The sequence below is a fragment of the Panthera pardus genome, unplaced genomic scaffold, assembly GCF_024362965.1.
Source record: "Panthera pardus isolate Hobbes unplaced genomic scaffold, ASM2436296v1 HiC_scaffold_10, whole genome shotgun sequence".
In the NCBI taxonomy this organism is placed as follows: domain Eukaryota; kingdom Metazoa; phylum Chordata; class Mammalia; order Carnivora; family Felidae; genus Panthera; species Panthera pardus.
Window position 1 is genome coordinate 5,540,051 of NW_026526655.1, and position 16,956 is coordinate 5,557,006.

General features: G+C 59.1%; 1 protein-coding gene across 5 annotated transcripts in view; it reads right to left on the bottom strand.

Moving 5' to 3' along the window:
* Positions 1 to 354: 354 nt before the first annotated feature.
* The window catches only part of SH3BP4 (SH3 domain binding protein 4), an 85,956-nt gene continuing 69,354 nt past the window's right edge, over positions 355 to 16,956 (bottom strand). For 4 of the 5 annotated variants that reach the window (XM_019445489.2, XM_053903442.1, XM_053903447.1 and 1 more), the window contains exons 3-5: positions 12,296 to 14,652; positions 3,209 to 3,397; positions 355 to 2,407 (exon numbers count right to left, since the gene is read on the bottom strand). In XM_019445489.2, the coding sequence (XP_019301034.1) occupies positions 2,183 to 2,407; positions 3,209 to 3,397; positions 12,296 to 14,652 (2,771 nt within the window). In that variant the 3' untranslated portion in view covers positions 355 to 2,182. Of the gene's footprint in view, positions 2,408 to 3,208; positions 3,398 to 8,440; positions 9,844 to 12,295; positions 14,653 to 16,956 lie in introns of those variants that run through there. The other variant, XM_019445485.2, reaches the window with a different exon arrangement.

Here is a 16,956-nt window from a genome sequence, read left to right on the forward strand (position 1 = left end):
CCAACTGTCACACTGTCATCCTGGGGTGGCTCTTGAAGGAGGGAGCCATTATTCTATGCACAGATAAAACACTAGGTTTTATTGTTTTTTAAAAGTCTGGTGGGGTAGGGGTGCCTGGGTGGCTCAGTCGGTTAAGCGTCCGACTTCAGCTCAGGTCGTGAATTTGCGGTTCGTGGGTTCGAGCCCCGCGTCGGGCTCTGTGCTGTGCTGACAGCTCGGAGCCTGGAGCCCGCTTCGGATTCTGTGTCTCCCTCTCTCTGCCCCTCCCCTGCTTTCTCTCTGTCAAAAATGAAAAAACATTAAACAAAATTTAAAGCCTGGATGGGTACAGAAACACACACGCACACTAATAGGTTAAAATATGCAAATAAAATTTACTGCAACTTTTGTAGAATTCAATTTGTGCTACAGACATGTTGCATAGGAAACTACTTCAAGCCCCTGAGGAAAAACATCCACGGTTTAAGGTGCATCTGGGTTTGTCTCTTCTTTGGGGAGAAGGTGAGAGACAATCTCTGGGAAGAGTGAGGGTGGACAGGGGAAGCAGAATTTAAGGTTATTTCGTGTGATCATTGGGGAACTGCGGGTCCTGCTTCTTGCAGCATAAAAAACGTAGTTTTTCTAGGTGCTTCTCTTTTTTTTTTTCCTAGCCAGTTGGTCTTCAGTATCTGAGTCGATAGGTACATAAGAATGTTTCAGCCCGATAGGGATCGTAGGCTGATTACACCCAGTGATCAACATGACGTGTTTCAAAACAGCAGATTCAGAGAACGAGGTCCAGGAACCCCAGACCGCCCAGCGCGGGTGCTGACCCACTCCCAGGAACTGTTTCTCTCCGTGTGCCACATAATTCCAATTCTTCAGTCCTGCCCCTTCCTCCCTTCTGAGCTGGGTGCAACCACGGTGCGATCAGGGGCCCGACACCGCTCGCCCGCACACGGCCACGCCGATCTACAACCGTCAAGGCGGGCAGCATTCTGCCTCCGGTTCCAGGCGGGGCACGTTTTCATTTGTAGAAAACATACATCCTGCTCGGATAATCTCTAATTGTACAAAAACAAAAAAAAAAGGTGTCCCTTACGCTGTGTTTTCCTGGGGGACATGGGTGCACCGGGAAGGGAGCGGGGTTCACGTCACATGGAACGGAGCGGAGTTTGCCCAGTGACGGCAGGCACGTCTGCACACACACGAGCACAGGGGTCCCTTGTGGTGAAGTCTCTCCCACGGAGCAGAGAGGCCTGGAGCCCTGCCGGAAGCCGTCCCCTGCCCCCAGGGTAATGGCATCTGAGAGCTGCAGGGACCACCGCATTGCACGTGGCACCGTTCTCTTGAGCGACCGACCGCACGCAGGTGGGGGCCACAGCGAACGCCAGCTCCCAGCGGCCTGTCACCTCGAGGGCACCTGCTGGCTCGTGTAGGATTTTCCTTTGCCCACTGAGGCTCACAGAAGGGTCACAAGCGCTCCCGCTGATCGTTTACTGTGACACAGGGCAAAGGTACAGAAGAGAACGGGAGTTCAGAGGGGACAGCAGGGCCCAGGACGTTCCCAGAAAGGACGGGCAAGAGCTAGACTCAGCTACCGAAAAACCACATTTCCTATTGGATTCACCCTTTTCACAAGGACAGAGCAAAAGAGGTCCAACACTTGAGCAAGCGTCTCTCCGTGCTAAGTGTTCAAATGCAAAGTGAGGCTGGGAATCGCCTTTAAATACATATATACATCCGTAACATAATTTAAAAAGGTCTCTCTAGAACATAAAAACCTCAACAGCATCCGCCCCTATGAAGGTGTTTTGTTTTGTTTTTTTTTTTAAACTTTTCTGGTCCATTAAAAAAATTAGATACCACCTGTCTCATAGGCCTCCCCCCCATACTAAAAAAAAAAAAAAAAAAAAATGATTTTAAATTTAAATTTATACCTAACAAATAGAAAGCTGTTTTGGTTGGCGACGACCTGTGGTAGAAATTCTCTTCAGCACCCCCTCTCCCCCCTCAACGGAGGAGGACGGCGGAGCATTGTCTGTGCTTGGTCCTCGGGCGCGGGTCCAGCCGAGGGGCACCCTGGGTGTGTCCGAGCAGCCGGCCCCTCCCGCCTCCCCCCAGGTGACTGCACGGGCATCTGGGACAGACGGGGGGCGGCGGGTGCATGCCCCAGAGCAGCAGCGGACGGGAGGGAACCCGCTCAAATGACAAAGTCATCATGGTCCACGGGACTGAAGGCCGCTGCCCTCAGGATGTCCAAGGAGTTCACCAGGATCAGAGTCCCCGTGAGGTGTTTCCAGCGCTTGGTGATGGGGTTTTTCATTTTGTCCAGGCCTAGGTGCAGCTCCTGGATGACGTCCCGGTAGCTGTCCCCGATCTGGTGGCTCCACGTCAGTAAAAAGTCATAGGCGGGTTTCCACATGGCCTGGGTGGCGGAGTCCAAAATAAAAGGAGGGAGGGAGAAGAAAGGATTAGGGGACAGCAAAGAGATTGGATCCTATTGATTCGATCCTGTTACCCGCAGCTCCTGGGCTCAGTACTTAGGCTTTTCTTTTGAGAGTGAGAAGCCCGGGGAAGCAGGGGGGGCGGCCTCTGCCTGGGACCAGCACACTGAGGGAGGAACGTGTTTCGTGCGAGAGCCGGTTAAGTGGCAAATCGCGTCTGGGCCAACAGGAAGGATTTCTCTCCTTACAACCCCTGTGGCGTTTTCCGTGTGGGCCATTTCTTTAGAAACTCGCTGCGTTAATAAAGGACGCCCTTATTCTTGGGGACTTCCTGCTTCCCGGGTCTCCCGGGCCTGACCCATCTTTCCGGAAGCTTAAAGCGAACAAGGGAGGACACAAAGGACCTGTGAGCAGGAACCCCACCGGCTGTGGCCGAAGTTACACAACATACCGGGTACCCATCCAACACAGACCCGGATGGAGCCCGACCACAAGCGGCCACAAAGGGCTCTGTTCACACGGGAGGTCAAGTTTCTCAGTCCGACGGAAGGTAATTTAAGATCAGGATGTGCAGGGGCGGGCATTTCTGCTCAGGCCGCTCTGACTTCCCTCCTCTGGGCACAGCGGCCCTGCCACGGTCAGAACCAACTGTCCCGGGAGGGATGGGGCCTGCCCCACGCAGGGAGAGCCCGCCACGTGCTTTCCCGCATTGACTCGCTTATCCCCACGAACGCACTATCGGGTGGATGTCGCCGTGACTGTGTGTCACGGCCCACGCTCACCTCGCTGTCCACGACCCCGTTCCTGTCCCGGTGGGGAGACTCGTAGGCGTCCATCTGTTGCTTGGACACCTTGGCGAGCTTCTCGGCCAGCTCCCTCCAGCGCTGGGCCACCTCCACCGCCGTGGTCAGGAGCACAAAGTCCTGGATGAGTCTGACCACCAGGCCCTGGCAGTCCATTTTCAGTAAGGCCTGAGGACAAAGGAGCAGAGCACCGGGCAGGTCAGAGGGCTGGCTCTGGTCTCAGGCAGAGCTCCACGCGGAGGCGGTGCACTCTTTTCCCCCGAAAAGTTTTAAGCCTAGTAAGTGCCCCCCGAACCCCAGCGTGGCTGCGGCACGGGACGGAGCGAGAGCAATGGCTTGCGGGGTGGCCTGGGCTTGACTGTGCTCTCCCACCAAGTTCAGGCGCAGCCGGAACCTCACAATGACCGCGTTTCGAAACGGCGGCTTTGCAGACGTGAATTAGTTAAAACCAGGTCACGGAAGACGAGGGCCGCCCCTCAGCCAGTGACCGGTTGTCTCTATCAGGAGAGACATGTCCACGTCGGAAGGACAGAGGCAGAGACGGGGGAGAGGCGGCCACAGGCAGCGAGAGCCAAGGACTGCTGTCAGAGCAACCAGAGGCAGCCCCTCCCTCGCAGCTCCCGGAGGACCCAGGCCCGCGAACACCTCCAGCGCTGGGAGAGAATAAGCTTTTGTTGTCCCGGGCCACCCGGTCTGTGGCACTTTGTCTCAGCGGCCCCGGGATGCTGACTCCCGGCGGGAGGGCAGGTGAGCGCTGCTGGCCCCGTTTCTGCACCCTCGGGATGGCTGGAGAGGGCGATGCTTCGGGGAGACAGAACACACGCCCGGGGCTTAGGGGACCGGACCTAGAGCCGGGCTGACGTTAGGTGCCGCGGGCCTCGGCCGGATGCAGAGCTCCGCAGGCAGAGGGCTCAGATTGGGGCCCGCAGCTCACCCGGACATCTGGGCTCTCGGGTTTGGGGGGCAAAGTGAAGGCCTCGTGTGGAGGAAAAGGAGAACGGGGAGGCCGGAGGCTGAACCCAAGGAAGCACCATCAGAATACTTTCTGGAACCGACAGGACTGCTCCCTTGCCTAAGCTGCAGGAACTTTCTAGTGTGTTTTCAGGACAGGAGTCCGGAGGGACTCAGGAGGGCAAGGAATGCCCGCCACCCTGGGCGGGAAGGAGGCAAGGCGACAGAGGCGGGCCCTGGACCAGCTGGTGGCCACCCGGGACTTGCTTCCCCATCTAGGAAAGGGGCGGGATCAAGCCGGCTTCCAACACGGTGTGTTCTGTGCGACCCCGGGCTGGGGTCTTAAAGAAAATCACATCAGCCGGCGCAAACCAGCAGGCCCGCGCGTCTGCACACGGGGAGATGCAGAAGTCCTGCCACCCACGTTTCGTGACGGCTGCTGGGTGCACGCGGGCCTGGCACCATCCACGCGGCCTCTGCCGCCCAGCACCCTCTCGGACTACACCCTGACAGTGGGAAAAGTGGGAGCACCCTGGAGATGGTTCCTCAGGTGAGCATGGGGTTGGGGAGGCTACAGGCAGAAAGGCACCTGGTGTTCGTCCTGTCCCTCCATGCTCCATGCCAGCCCCTGCTGTTAACAATTCCAGACTCCGAAGAGCACGTTAAGAACAACAAAGGAAGCAGCCCCTTCCCGACTGAGCCGAACACGTGGCTCGTTCGAGAACTCTGTCCGTATTTTGTGAGGATGGCGGGTGGCCTTGGATGAGTGCGGCTACGGTCTGCCGGGTCGCTAACTTTAAAGGGCGCAGCTAGGGGCGCCTGGGGGGCTCAGTCGGTTGAGCGTCCGACTTCAGCTCAGGTCATGATCTCGTGGCCGGTGAGTTCGAGCCCCGCGTCGGGCTCTGTGCTGACGGCTCGGAGCCTGGAGCCTGCTTCGGATTCTGTGTCTCCCTCTCTCTCTGCCCTTTCCCTGCTCACACTCTGTCTCTCTCTCTCTCTGTCTCCCCAAAATAGGTAAACATTAAAAAAATTTTAAAAATAAACAACAAAAAAATAAAGGGCGCAGCTAATCGAGACAGAGAACCCTCATCTACATTTCACATTTGTGTTGGGGGAGTTTAACAGTACGGACGATTAGTGACTTTTTTTTTGGCAATTTCCTGAATGCATTAGCTGGATGCCCCAGCAGGTCAAGCTCTGCAATTTTTTTTAAAGTTTATTTATTTATTTTGAGAGAGAGAGAGAGAGAGAACGTGAGCGTTGGAGGGGCAGAGAGAGAGGGAGAGAGAGAATCATAATCAGGCTCCGCACTGACGTGGGGCTCGAACTCACAGACTGCGAGAGCATGACCTGAACCAAAACCGAGAGTCGGACGGTCAGCTGACTGAGTCACCCAGGCGCCCCAAGCTCTGCAACTGAAAACAGGGGTGATGGGTCAATCTGGTGCTGTCCTGGGTCCCAAGGCTGGCAACTAGCTGCACCTGTGGTTAGCCAGAAGGCAGCTTGAGGATCCCATGGTCCTCAAGGATCCCGTGGTCCTTTTCCGGTTTGTTTTGTTTCGCAGTAGGCCACTACTACTGAGACTTACTGTGAGCCAGGCATGGGCTCATCCGCTCCTCAGAACCCCCGTGAAGCAGGGGCTGAGCTCACCCCATTTTGCAGATGAAGCCGAGAGAGTGACGGAGAGGCCCCCACACCGACTGAGCGTCAGAGCCAGACCCGCCTGCCTGTCCTCTGCTCCGATCCAGACACCCGGGGACGCCAGGTGGCTTGTCCGGGGTCCCACCGCTCGGGGTGACAGAGATGGAGGCAGGGTCACATTTCGTGGCGCTCAGGCCAACGAACGGCCTCCGCGGTTCTGCGGACACTTGCTACTCGACGTCAGGAACGGAACCCGATAAAACACGGGTCTGGATTGCGCTTCATTTCAACTACTTATGTATTTCAGCAAATGGGCTATTCACAGAGCTGGACGGTCGGCCCCCCAGTGTCCCCACTCAGCTTCCACTCACACAAAGCAAGTGTGTGTCTGTGCACTCACTCAGCCGCCCGGCTCTGGAGGCGACCTCATTTTCCAGGTAACAGAACGTGTCAGAGTCGCGCCTCTGTCCCCAGGGGCGCTGGGCAAGGGCGGGGGCTCCATCCCGTGGAGTGCGGGGAGCACAGGGACGGAGGTGCCTTCCTTTCTCAACTTCAGCTCCGGTGACACAACTTTGATCGAGCCACACCGGCTTCAAGCGTCACAAAACTGCCACACCACCACCAAGGGGCAGTTTAGACACTTTTTTAAGGGCACATTTTGGGTGCCACCAGAGCTGGGTAGTAGAGAGCTTCACCATAGGAGGCTCTGACACCTTTCCCTGTAGCTTCCTCCTCAATTTTCACACACACACACACACACACATGCACACACACACACACACACACACGTCATCCCAGAAAACCCCATTCAAAACGATGCTGATTCCGGCTGCAATCTCAGAGCGAACTCGAATTTCAGCCAGGTGGCCAAACCTGGTGGACAGAGGGCCACACGTGGCTCCGCGGGCCACGCGGTCTCTGCCACAGCCACCCGAATCCACCGGCGTGGAGGGAAAGCAGCAGAAACGTGTGGGAACCGCCGGGCACAGCTCGGTCCAGCGCGACTTCCTTCACAGGAGCCGGTCTGCCAAGCGCTGTTTGGGGAGACACTCTTAGGAACACATAATGAGGTGGCATTTTGGTTTTGCTGTACGTGAATCCCGCGCGTGCTTCTCTTCCTGAGATGTGCAAACACCAGAAGGGCCGCGCTCCCCCATGAGCGGCGGGCAGGGGAGCCCCTGCTTTGGGGGCGCTGGAGCCCCGGGAACCTGCCTAAATGCACACTGGTTCGCTACCTGCCTCCTGTCTGGGGCGATAAGGAGGCTTTTCTGCCGAGTCGCAGAGAATCGCCATCCCATCCAGCCCCCATCTGCCCCCACCTCGCGATTTTCCCCGTGACTTCCATCAGCGTCCAAGGCTCTGGGGGGTTTATCCCACCCCACCTCACTCCTGGAAACAGCCGCCCCTCCCTCGATTTGTGTCCTAGAGTAAGTTTCTCTTCTCAGAGAACCTTCTCCAAAGAGCCCGCACCCGGACTCAAACGACCCCAGCCATAGCCGCCACCAGTGACCCCCGGCCACCCTGGCGGCTCCAGCAACGAGCTCTGAGCGCTGGCCTCGGTCCCTCCAGGGAGGCCTGCCCCTGTCCTCGACGGCCCTTCCCTCCCCGCCATGAGGACAGACCCTGTGTCTTGTTTGCGAGGGATTCCCGGACACGAGACGTGACTTCTCCTATCGGAAGCATGTCGCGGAACAAAAACCTCGGGGTTCCGTGTGCCACCCTCCAAGCACACACTCGGCCCCCCAGATCTACTCAGGGCCACCGCGTGAGCCAAGCCCTCTCCTTCAGTGTCGTCACAGTTCCTGGTACAAACACACTCAGATACGTGTTTTGCACAAAGTGGACCAGAAGCAGCGGTAAAGAACCTCAACATGCTGACGGCAAAGAGCCGGCCGTGGTTTGTCCCCCCAGAGGGCAAGAATCCCGACACGGAGCCCAAGGTCGATGAAAGTGAGGAGGGGTACGCACCGTGCGGTCAGCCACCACGGTAACAGCACCTGCCACTCACAGCTGTGCCCCGCCCCCCCCCCCCCCCCAGTGACGCTCGCGACATCGCCGACGGATGGCTCCTCGAGCTCAGGAAGGGCCCACGGCTTAGTGTCCTGGAACATCTGTGGATAGGTGTGCAGAGCCCCTGGGACATCGCAGTGTGGACAGGCGTGCAGAGCCCCTGGGACATCTCAGTGTGGACAGGCGTGCAGAGCCACACGGACAAGGAGGCACCAGCACCCGGCCCTTCCACAGACCCGGGAAGCAGCAGGCATGCGCCCAGGGCTGCCCGCACGCTCTCCACGGGGCATCGCAGAGGAGGGGACAGCCCCTCGGCCAACCCCACGGAATTTATAAACAGCCGCAGCGTCTACGCCCCAAACCGCTCAAAGAGGTTGACGACGGGCGATGGGGCCGGGGACCCCTCCGCCTTCTGCTTCTGTCCTTCACGCATGTAAAATTTCGGTGCAGAAAAGAAACACAGGCTGTGTTTACAGACAAACAAAAATCAGTGAGGACTATTTTCATTCAGGAAAAAAACAACACCCCCCGCGCTCTGAAGGTTGACACTGATGTGCAGGAAGACAGAGCCTGTCACCAACGATGCAGTGAGAGAGTGACCGCAGGCCCTGGGACCCACCAGCCACACGACGCCTACCCGCCAGAGGAGGAGGGAGAGCGCGGCAGACCAGCAACCACAGGCCCGGCTGCGGGGCGCACCCTGGGGCTGTGGACAGCCAGGTGTGAAAACCAGACAGAGGGGGCGTGGCCCGGGGAATCAGTGTCAGAATTACTCATTTGTTTCCTTCACACAAATCTACCCGGAGAGGAGTACGAAAATTAGGTCCCCCACCCCCAGGCGTCCTGATCATCGGAAGGAAGGACACTCAGGGTTGGGGCTCTCCACTGACCGCTGCCTCTGGGTGGCTCGGAGACTGGGAGACGTGGCGAGGAGCAGGGACCCACTTGGAATCCAAAGTCCAGGGACACATCTGGATCCAGCCTGACTCCCCTTCTCCTCCCCTAAAACACGTAACACCCCCCCCCCAATGCCTACAGAATAAAGCACAAGCATTATCTGGTACAGGGGGCTCCACACCCCACATACCGCCATCCTCTATCACCCCAGCCTCTGATCAGACCCCATCTACGTATGCCCTCGCGCACCCCGGTCCTTGCCCGCGCGGTACCCCCAACCTGACAGCCCCTCCCTCATCAGGTGGGCTTCCGTGCTTCCTGCCCGTATCAGGATCCACCCTGCCCCAACCCTGTTCGCCGTTCCCTGATCCGCCGGGGGGCCCTTCTCTTCGGGGCTCGAGACAAGTAAGTCCTGCGCTGTGACTCTTCACTCCGTGCCTTCTTCAAGTCAAAGACCCGTGTTCTTGGGCAGCCCAGCACCCAGCATCGCCCCTAAGCCCACAGGAGGCGGCAAAGACACGCTTCGTGAATATCGAGTACCAACGCTCTGTGGCGGCCCTTTCATTCTGGGCCCCGGGGGCTCTGTCCACCCGGCCTACCCTCCTCGGTCAGTGCCAGTCACGCCCCTTCCCGACAGCAGCCCGGCAGTGCCCCTCACCACCACGTTCAATAAGGTCCGGGGTGGGCCGTCGACGGGCTGGCCATCCTCTGTCACGGGCCGTCCCGGCTTCTCCTGCAGAGCTCGGTGAGCCGGGGACAGACGGGGCATTCTCTGACGGTGGTCACGCACCGTGTGGGTGAGAAAGGGCAGACGGAGGCAGGCGCACCAAGGAGCCCACGTGGTTGTGCAAGACGGCCCTCGGAGGAGCTGATATTGAAAACCCGCACCGAAGCAACAGCAAGGACACGGAATCAAAGAAGCGGGGCCGGGGCGCGGGCTGGCCGCGTGGGCGGCACCCCTTCAGGTCCTCAGCCCGGGCCGAGGTCTGCTCTCATTCACTCGTGCATCTCCTCAAGTAGCGGACTGTGTCCCGGGGGCCAGGGTCCTTTCTCTCGCGGCGTTTATATCCGATGCGGACAATCAGAAGAAACCGGAACACGAGTAAACGAGGCCACTGTGGGTGGGAGAAAGCCCAGTGAAGCCCAGGGTCTGGGGCGACGAAGTACAGTGACCCCGGGCCCCGGGTCGCTTCGCGGGAAAGGTCTGCCAGCACGGCCTCCGGGCTGGTTCCCCAGGGACGTGACAGCCTTCCACCCGACGTTGCGGGCAGAGCTCCAGGCCTGAGGCAGGGCCCGGACCCCACTCGACGGTGGGCAGGACGGAACCGCCCGGTTCTCATTTCGTTCCGGGCTCCTTCCCATCTCCCCGCAAACCTACCGTCTCAAACCTCCCCTCTTTCCAATTCGTTTACTCAGTTTCCAGACCACGGACGCATAACCGAACAGAAAACCATCTTCAGAATGCGAGGGGGTGGGACACGACTCGGTGGCCGGGGTGGGTCGTGGTGGCCGTGCTGTGACAGCCGGAGGGCCGGCTCACCCGAGGCCGAGACTGCAGAATACCACTGCTCAGTGGTGCGAGCGGCGGGAGAAAGGAATCCCGGTTTTCAGGACTCCTCTGCGTGCTGGGACAAAGCAGCCTGGGGTTTCTGGAGGTTTCGCCCACGTTCAGATCTGCCCGCTCCCAAGATGGTGACGGATTCAGCCCAGGGCCCGGGCGAGGGAAACCCCGCAAGCCTCCGAGCAGACCTTGCTGTGCCAGCCTTCCCACCCAGGGGCGCAAGAGACCCCCCCATCGCTCCCACAAACGAGCCCAGGGACGTCCCCCCGAAAACCTGTGCTGTCAGAGAAGTCCCCCAAGCGGGGCAGAAAGAGCTTCGCTTAAGTCTGAAAAGGCCTGACATGAAGGACCGGGATGAACAAGCCGCCTCCTCGGTCTTTATTTTTCCACAGCTGGGAAGGGCCGCTCTCCACCTCCGCCCACTCGGGGGGAGTGTTTTCTTAGGCGGCCATGAAGGAACAATCAACTCTGTTCATGTGCCATGAGAGCACCTGATTCTAGAACCCGCGGCGAATCCCAGCTTGAGGCCCCGCGAGAGAGGGACACGCGCCCCTGCCCGGTGCTCGAGGTCCGTGGAGGGGAGAGGGCCTCGAGGGCTCAACGCAGCTCCGGGGAGGATTCCAGGCCGGGCCAGCGAGGGGGCAGATGCCCTGAAGGGAGAGGTGTCCCACTGCTGTGACGGCCATGCCCAGGGCCCACGTGCCGTCCCCCTGCTGCCTCGGGCCCTCCCCAGCCACGACCATCCCTCATCCTCCCGCGGAAGCTGCCACCACCAGCGCCCCCAGCCTCCGGGCTGCCAAGATCGACACCTTCGGTTCCCGTCCCTTCTTCTGGACGAGGTTTGGCTCTCACTGTGTGGCACGCGCCTGGCATTTTACATTCCTGGGGGCGCCATCAGGCTGCAACGCCCGCTCCCCGCCGCGGTGGCTGTGCCCCGCGGACTGGGTATCTCCGGCTCCCGAGAGGCGTGTGCGACACGGACAGACCTCAGCACACACACCCGGCTCGGCCATTCCCAGAGGCGCTCACACAGCATGGCAGGTGCCGGGTCGGGCGGCAGAAATCCTAGGGCCGCCGAGACTCACTTCGTACACAAGTCGGGAGGCGAGAAGGCTGTGTGGAGCCTGACGGAGCAAGGAAGGAACACCAAGGGGCTTCCAGTGGAAAATCACAAGGGTTTCCAGAGGAACAGCCCCGGGGATGCGTCCTACTGGGAAGATGGGGTGGCGGGGGGGAGGTGAACGAAGCAGGCTCTCCCCATCGAGAGGACGTCCCCCACGGAAACGAGGCGGACGCCAAGAGGAGGGCGTTATCGAGTTCCTCCAAGTCAGCTTCTCCAAGACAGGCCACCGGGAGCAGATGAACTGTTGAGAGCGGGTGGGGAACCCGGGCCGGGGAGGCCGTGTTCGCTCAGCAGTCCAGCGAATGCTTTCCCCCTCACCCGGCGGCCCGGGCGTATCCTGTAGTGTGACACCAACCCCCCCCCCCCCCCTTCTCAGATCGCAGTTCCCAGAGGCCCTCCTCAATCCCTACTCTCACACACACACACACACACACACACACACACACAGAGGAGGCAAAGGAAGACGCCTCGATCAAGTTAGACTTCGGGGCGGCACAGATCCTGCGGGGAACCTGATGAAACCTGCACCTTCTCCCAAGAGATCGGAGCAGAGGGGGCTGGAGCGCGAGCCTCCCTGCGCCCCCACGCCCACCGGGCACCCGGGAGACCCGCCTGAGGCCTCCAAGGGGCTCGCCAGCCCAGCGGGAAGCCGCCTGAACGGGGCTCTCCACGCTGGACCCTGAGCCGTCTGGGGGTCCCAACCCAAACGCCCATCTCCAGGTGCGCGTGCGTGTATTTCGGGGAGCGGAGGTGAGCCCAGATGCCGGTCCAGCGATTCACCGAACCCACGCCCGAGTGTGCGGGGCGGGGGCGGGGGCGGGGGCGGGGGGAAAGGCGGCAAGACTGGACTTGGCCCCCCCTCCAGCCCCTGCCGGGCACTTACCATCACGAGCTCCTTCTGGAAGGACTTTCGCTCTTTGTTCTCCGTGTTGTTACAATCCTCCTTGAGCTTTTCCAGAACGGATGCCACCCGCTCGGGCTCACTGTCCAGCTCGGCCCGGCAGAAGAAGGTGAGCGGCAGGTTGCCGTAGCCCAGGGCATCGGCGAAGGAGCGCCAGCTGCTGACGTTCTCCATGAGCAAGGTCCTGACCGAGGCGTAGATGTAGGTGAGGAACTTACAGGGTCGCAGGATCTGCTCTAGCAGCACCGAGGTGCTCAGCTCGGGCCCCGAGAGGAGGCTCGGCCGGGCCCTGCCCACCACCAGCACGTTCTTGGCGTGCACGAGGCCGACCTTGCCCTGGTGGTAGCCGATGTACCACTCCTTGGTCCACAGCTGCCCCTTCAGCCGGATCTTCTCCTCGCTGAGCAGCGCGACGCTGTCCCCCTTCTTGTACTCCAGCAGGTAGTGGTTCTTGCTTTGCCGCACCACGGTCTTGAGCAACTTGCCGAACTTGAGGCTGGACACCGGGCGGTCCTGAAAGGTCGGGTATTTGGCGGTGGCAGCAAACGGGGACAGGATGATCTTCCCGACCTCGTTCTTCTTGAGAAACCGCCTTTGCCCGGAGGGCTTGATGGCACTTTTGGGGGGCGGCTGGGGAGTCTGCACGCAAAACTGCGTCAGGATGGCCTCCTGGTCGCCCTTCACCTGAACCCGCAGGGTGAAGTCGGACAGCTCGCCGGGGTTCTGGCAGGTGATGGGGAAGATGAGGCGGCTCACCTTGCCCAGCTTCATCTGGAACCCCCTCACCACCTTGGCCTGCTCGCTGGCCTTGACCTCGTAGTTGGTCATGTTGGAAAACATGCAGACGTGGAGATCCTGGGGCCTGGACAAGACGAACTGGTGCTTACCCCAGAGCTGCAGGGCCACGGGGGCAGGGCTGGGGGCCTGGCGGGTGACCTCGCTGACCAGCAGCGTCTTCGGGGCACAGTCGTGCCCAAAAATGGTCACCACGGTCTTGAAGGATGGGTGAATGTGTTTGGGCCCGTAGAGGCCCACGGTGATCTTTTTGTGGATGAAGTCCCACACCGTGGAAGGGTAGAGAATGTTGGGGCCGTGGGCCACAACGGCCAGGTACATACAGGGCTCCAGGTTGTCCAGCTGCACCTGGACCGTGTCCCCATAGCTGTAGGTGAGTGGGATGGGGACATAGGGCCCCTCCTTCAAGTCGCTCCTCAGGCACTGGAGACCCACCGTGCTTTTGCTAAAGATGTCGTTTTTCACCTCGGCCGACACTTTCATCTCCACGATGATGAAGGTTTTCACCTCCAGGGTGCTCACCTTCACCTCCAGCACCGGGCTGACGCTGCTGCACCTGTCGCTGTTGAGCTCCAACGGGGGGTCCAGCAGGGCTTTCATGGAGATCTGCTGCGTCTCCCCTGGGGCCACGTGGCCCTCGGGCACGTGGATGCTGATGCCGCTGTCGGGCAGCTGCACGGCGCCCCCGGAGCTGTCCAGCTTGCACGCGATGCTCGTCTCCACCGCCTGGGTCTGGCCCCACCCGGGGCTCTGGCCCAGCAGGTCCAGATCGTGGCAAGACCGGGCCAGCTTCCGGTGGCTCAGCCAGGCGGCGCGGAAGTCCTCCCGGCTCTGGAACTGCTCCGGGGCCGGGGATTTCAGGCCCGTGAAGAAGCCCGAGGAGTCGGGGGCGTCGGACTTGGCCTGGAGGACGGAGAGCTCCGACAGGCTGTAGGAGCGCTTGCTTCTGAAGAAGGGGTTGTCCCGCTTGCCCGGCGCCTCGGCCTGGAGGCGGCCTGCGGCCGGCAGCTCGTCAAAGATGTTGCCGACGCTGTTGGTGGTCGCGGAGCTGGATTCGGTGAACGAAGACGTGCCCGTATCAAAAAGGAGCAAATCCACGGTGCTTCTGGGGGTCAGCTCGTCCAAGCTGGGCATCGCCGGCGCGTTCCCGTTCAGAAACGGGTTTGTCTGGGCCCCGTTCCAGAAGGGGTTATTGCTGTAGGTCTTGCTCGGTCCCTTGTCCTCTGTCCATTCCCCGAGCAGGTCTAGCTCCTTGGCCACCTCGTCTGGGCTGTCTGGAAGATGGTCGATCACCCCGCTGTCGCTCAGGGTGGAGTCCCGGTAGTTCAAGGGCTGCACGTAGGAGGACGGGATGTAGCCCATCTCCGTGGTGCTGTGGGCGTACCACCACTCCCCGCCGGACGCGTCCAGGACGTAGAGGTGGTCGCCCTTGGAGAACTTGAGGGTGGTGAAGTTGGCTGGGTGGTAGTCCTTGATTGCGATCACTTCCTTTGCATTCCCGAACGGTGTGGGATTGTCTACGAGCAAGGCACTGGGGGAAGGCACTGCATAAAACACAAAGAAACAGGGGGTGAGGGCGAGGCCCACGGGCGCCGCGGAGCACTGGCCGGAACCAGGGAGGAGGGAGAGCGCTCTGGGTGACAGGCGGCTGTGCCAGAAGGAAGTCCCAGGGAACTCCGCTGTGCTCCCGAGGGCCGGCACTGCTGTCCCAGCCCACTGGGCGGGAGGGCTCATATTCCCCCGTTTCCCCGGGATCGCTTTTGAAACGCCATGTTGTTTTTAAACCTTTTTTAAGCTCTAAAGATTTTATTTTTAAGTCACCTCTGCACCCAACGTGGGGCTCGAACTCACAACCCCCGAGATCAAGAGTCGCAGGCTCCACCGACTGGGCCAGCCGGGCGCCCCCGATGCCATCGGATTTTGGCCAGAGTTTTCCTTATGTAACTGACTTACCCGGAGCTGCCACTGGGTCGAGAGAGAAGCTGAAAGTGACTGGCTTAAAACCTGTCACATTCTGAGTGGGGTGACCCACGGCCTGTAGCCAGGGACGGGACACGAAGAGCCTGGAATAGGATCTGAGTTCGTGAGCTGGTCCCACGCTCTGCCTTGAACGCAGAACACGGGAATGGGGGGAAGGTTCCCTGACAAGCAGACCCGTCTCTTACGTTTCCAAGCTGAACCCACTCTTCATCAAAATAAGACTTTGGAAGGGCGCCTGGGTGGCTCAGGCGGTTAAGCGTCTGACTTCGGCTCGGGTCATGATCTCACGCTTCGTGGGTTCGAGCCCCGTGTCGGGCTCTGGGCTGACAGCATGGAGCCTGCTTGGGATTCTGTCTCTCTGCCTCCTCCCTGCTCATGCTCTCTCTCGCTCTCTCTCTCTCTCTTAAGATAAATACACTTAAAAAAATAAATAAAGTAAGACTTTTGAGGCCGGTGCCTTCCAGCCTCCTTTAAATGATCATTCAAAATGACAGCTTGGAAAGGGGCTCTCCCGCATGTCTTGAAAATGAAAGGTTTATGTCCACTGTCATTCATGTCATCTCCGAGCAAGTGTTTAAGTCTGAAAAACCCCCAACTCGTTCAACAGCGACTCGAGCTAATTTCGGGTTCACGGCGTTCAACTATGTGTGCTCCCGATGGAGGCAGCAGTGGGAACCACGAAAGTCAGCTCAACAAGGGGTGTGTGTTTTGAAAAATATCGGACGATGAAACACCTGTCTTCTCTCCCACCCATACGTGACAAAGCACATCCAGAGGAGGAGGAAAGCGCCTTGTGAAAGAAAAGATAGCCCCCACCCCAGCTGTGCCTTGTTTCACAGGGTTTAGGGATATTCTGGCTTCCTGTAAAAAACGTTAAGGACCGTATTTTTAGTGGAACCTACACCCACATCTTCTCTAATATACGATTAAGTCAAGAAGCGTTCTATTCTACCAAACTGGCCCTCCAAAAAAACAGCGTCTGCCAGTTTCCCTTTCCTTTGAAAAGAAATAATGGAAATGGAATTGTATTTCCTTAGCAAAGTCTGGGGAAATAAAGCCGGAAGTTTCTGTTTGTTTCCACGAACCAAGTTAGAGAGAGAAGCTTGGTAGAAAGCTCATCTGGGCGGTGAAGGCCGTCGCCTCCCGCCCTCCATGTGGGGCGGTGGGGAGAATCTGGCTCTGGGTTCACTGGGCACGGGCTTCCGTCCAGACCTCAGGAGCCCGAGATACTCTCTCAACGGGCTCTGGTGGAGATAACGTTCTGATGATGTGCTTAGCATAATGATGCCTAAGGACACACAGACTGTTATGTTAAAGGAGACATCGCCGCCACCCCTCCTAATTTTATTTTCTCCGTAGCACTTATCATTAACCAATATACTACGAATATTTTAGTGGGGGGGGGGGTGCTGCATCGCCCTATTGGGGTGGGAGCCTTCTTAGGGTGTCTTGCTCACAGTGGTATTCCCGGGAAGGCAGCCTGCCACATAGCAGGTGTTCGGCAAATATTCGTGGAATGAATGCTCCTCCGGTATGCACACACCAGAGAGGCCATAGTCATGTTCTGGGGTCAAGGTGTCGGCCAAAGGCAAAGCCAGAGTTCTCCGTGGCTGTGCCCTGCTATAAAATCACCCCAAGGAGAAATCACTTCACAGTGAAGGGAGGGGAGTGAATAAACACATTCAAGTAAAAGAGAAGGACCCCGAGGGAGAGGTGGGGACACAGGGGACGGGTCAGGCTGGGGTCGGGGGACAACAGCAGACCTCTCTTGCTTTGTTTTCCAGCCACCGTCTCCTGCAGTAGAAACCACTGTGTGTTTCCTTGACACGTCTAATGCAAATGTCACATAAAAATTAAAACCAAATGAA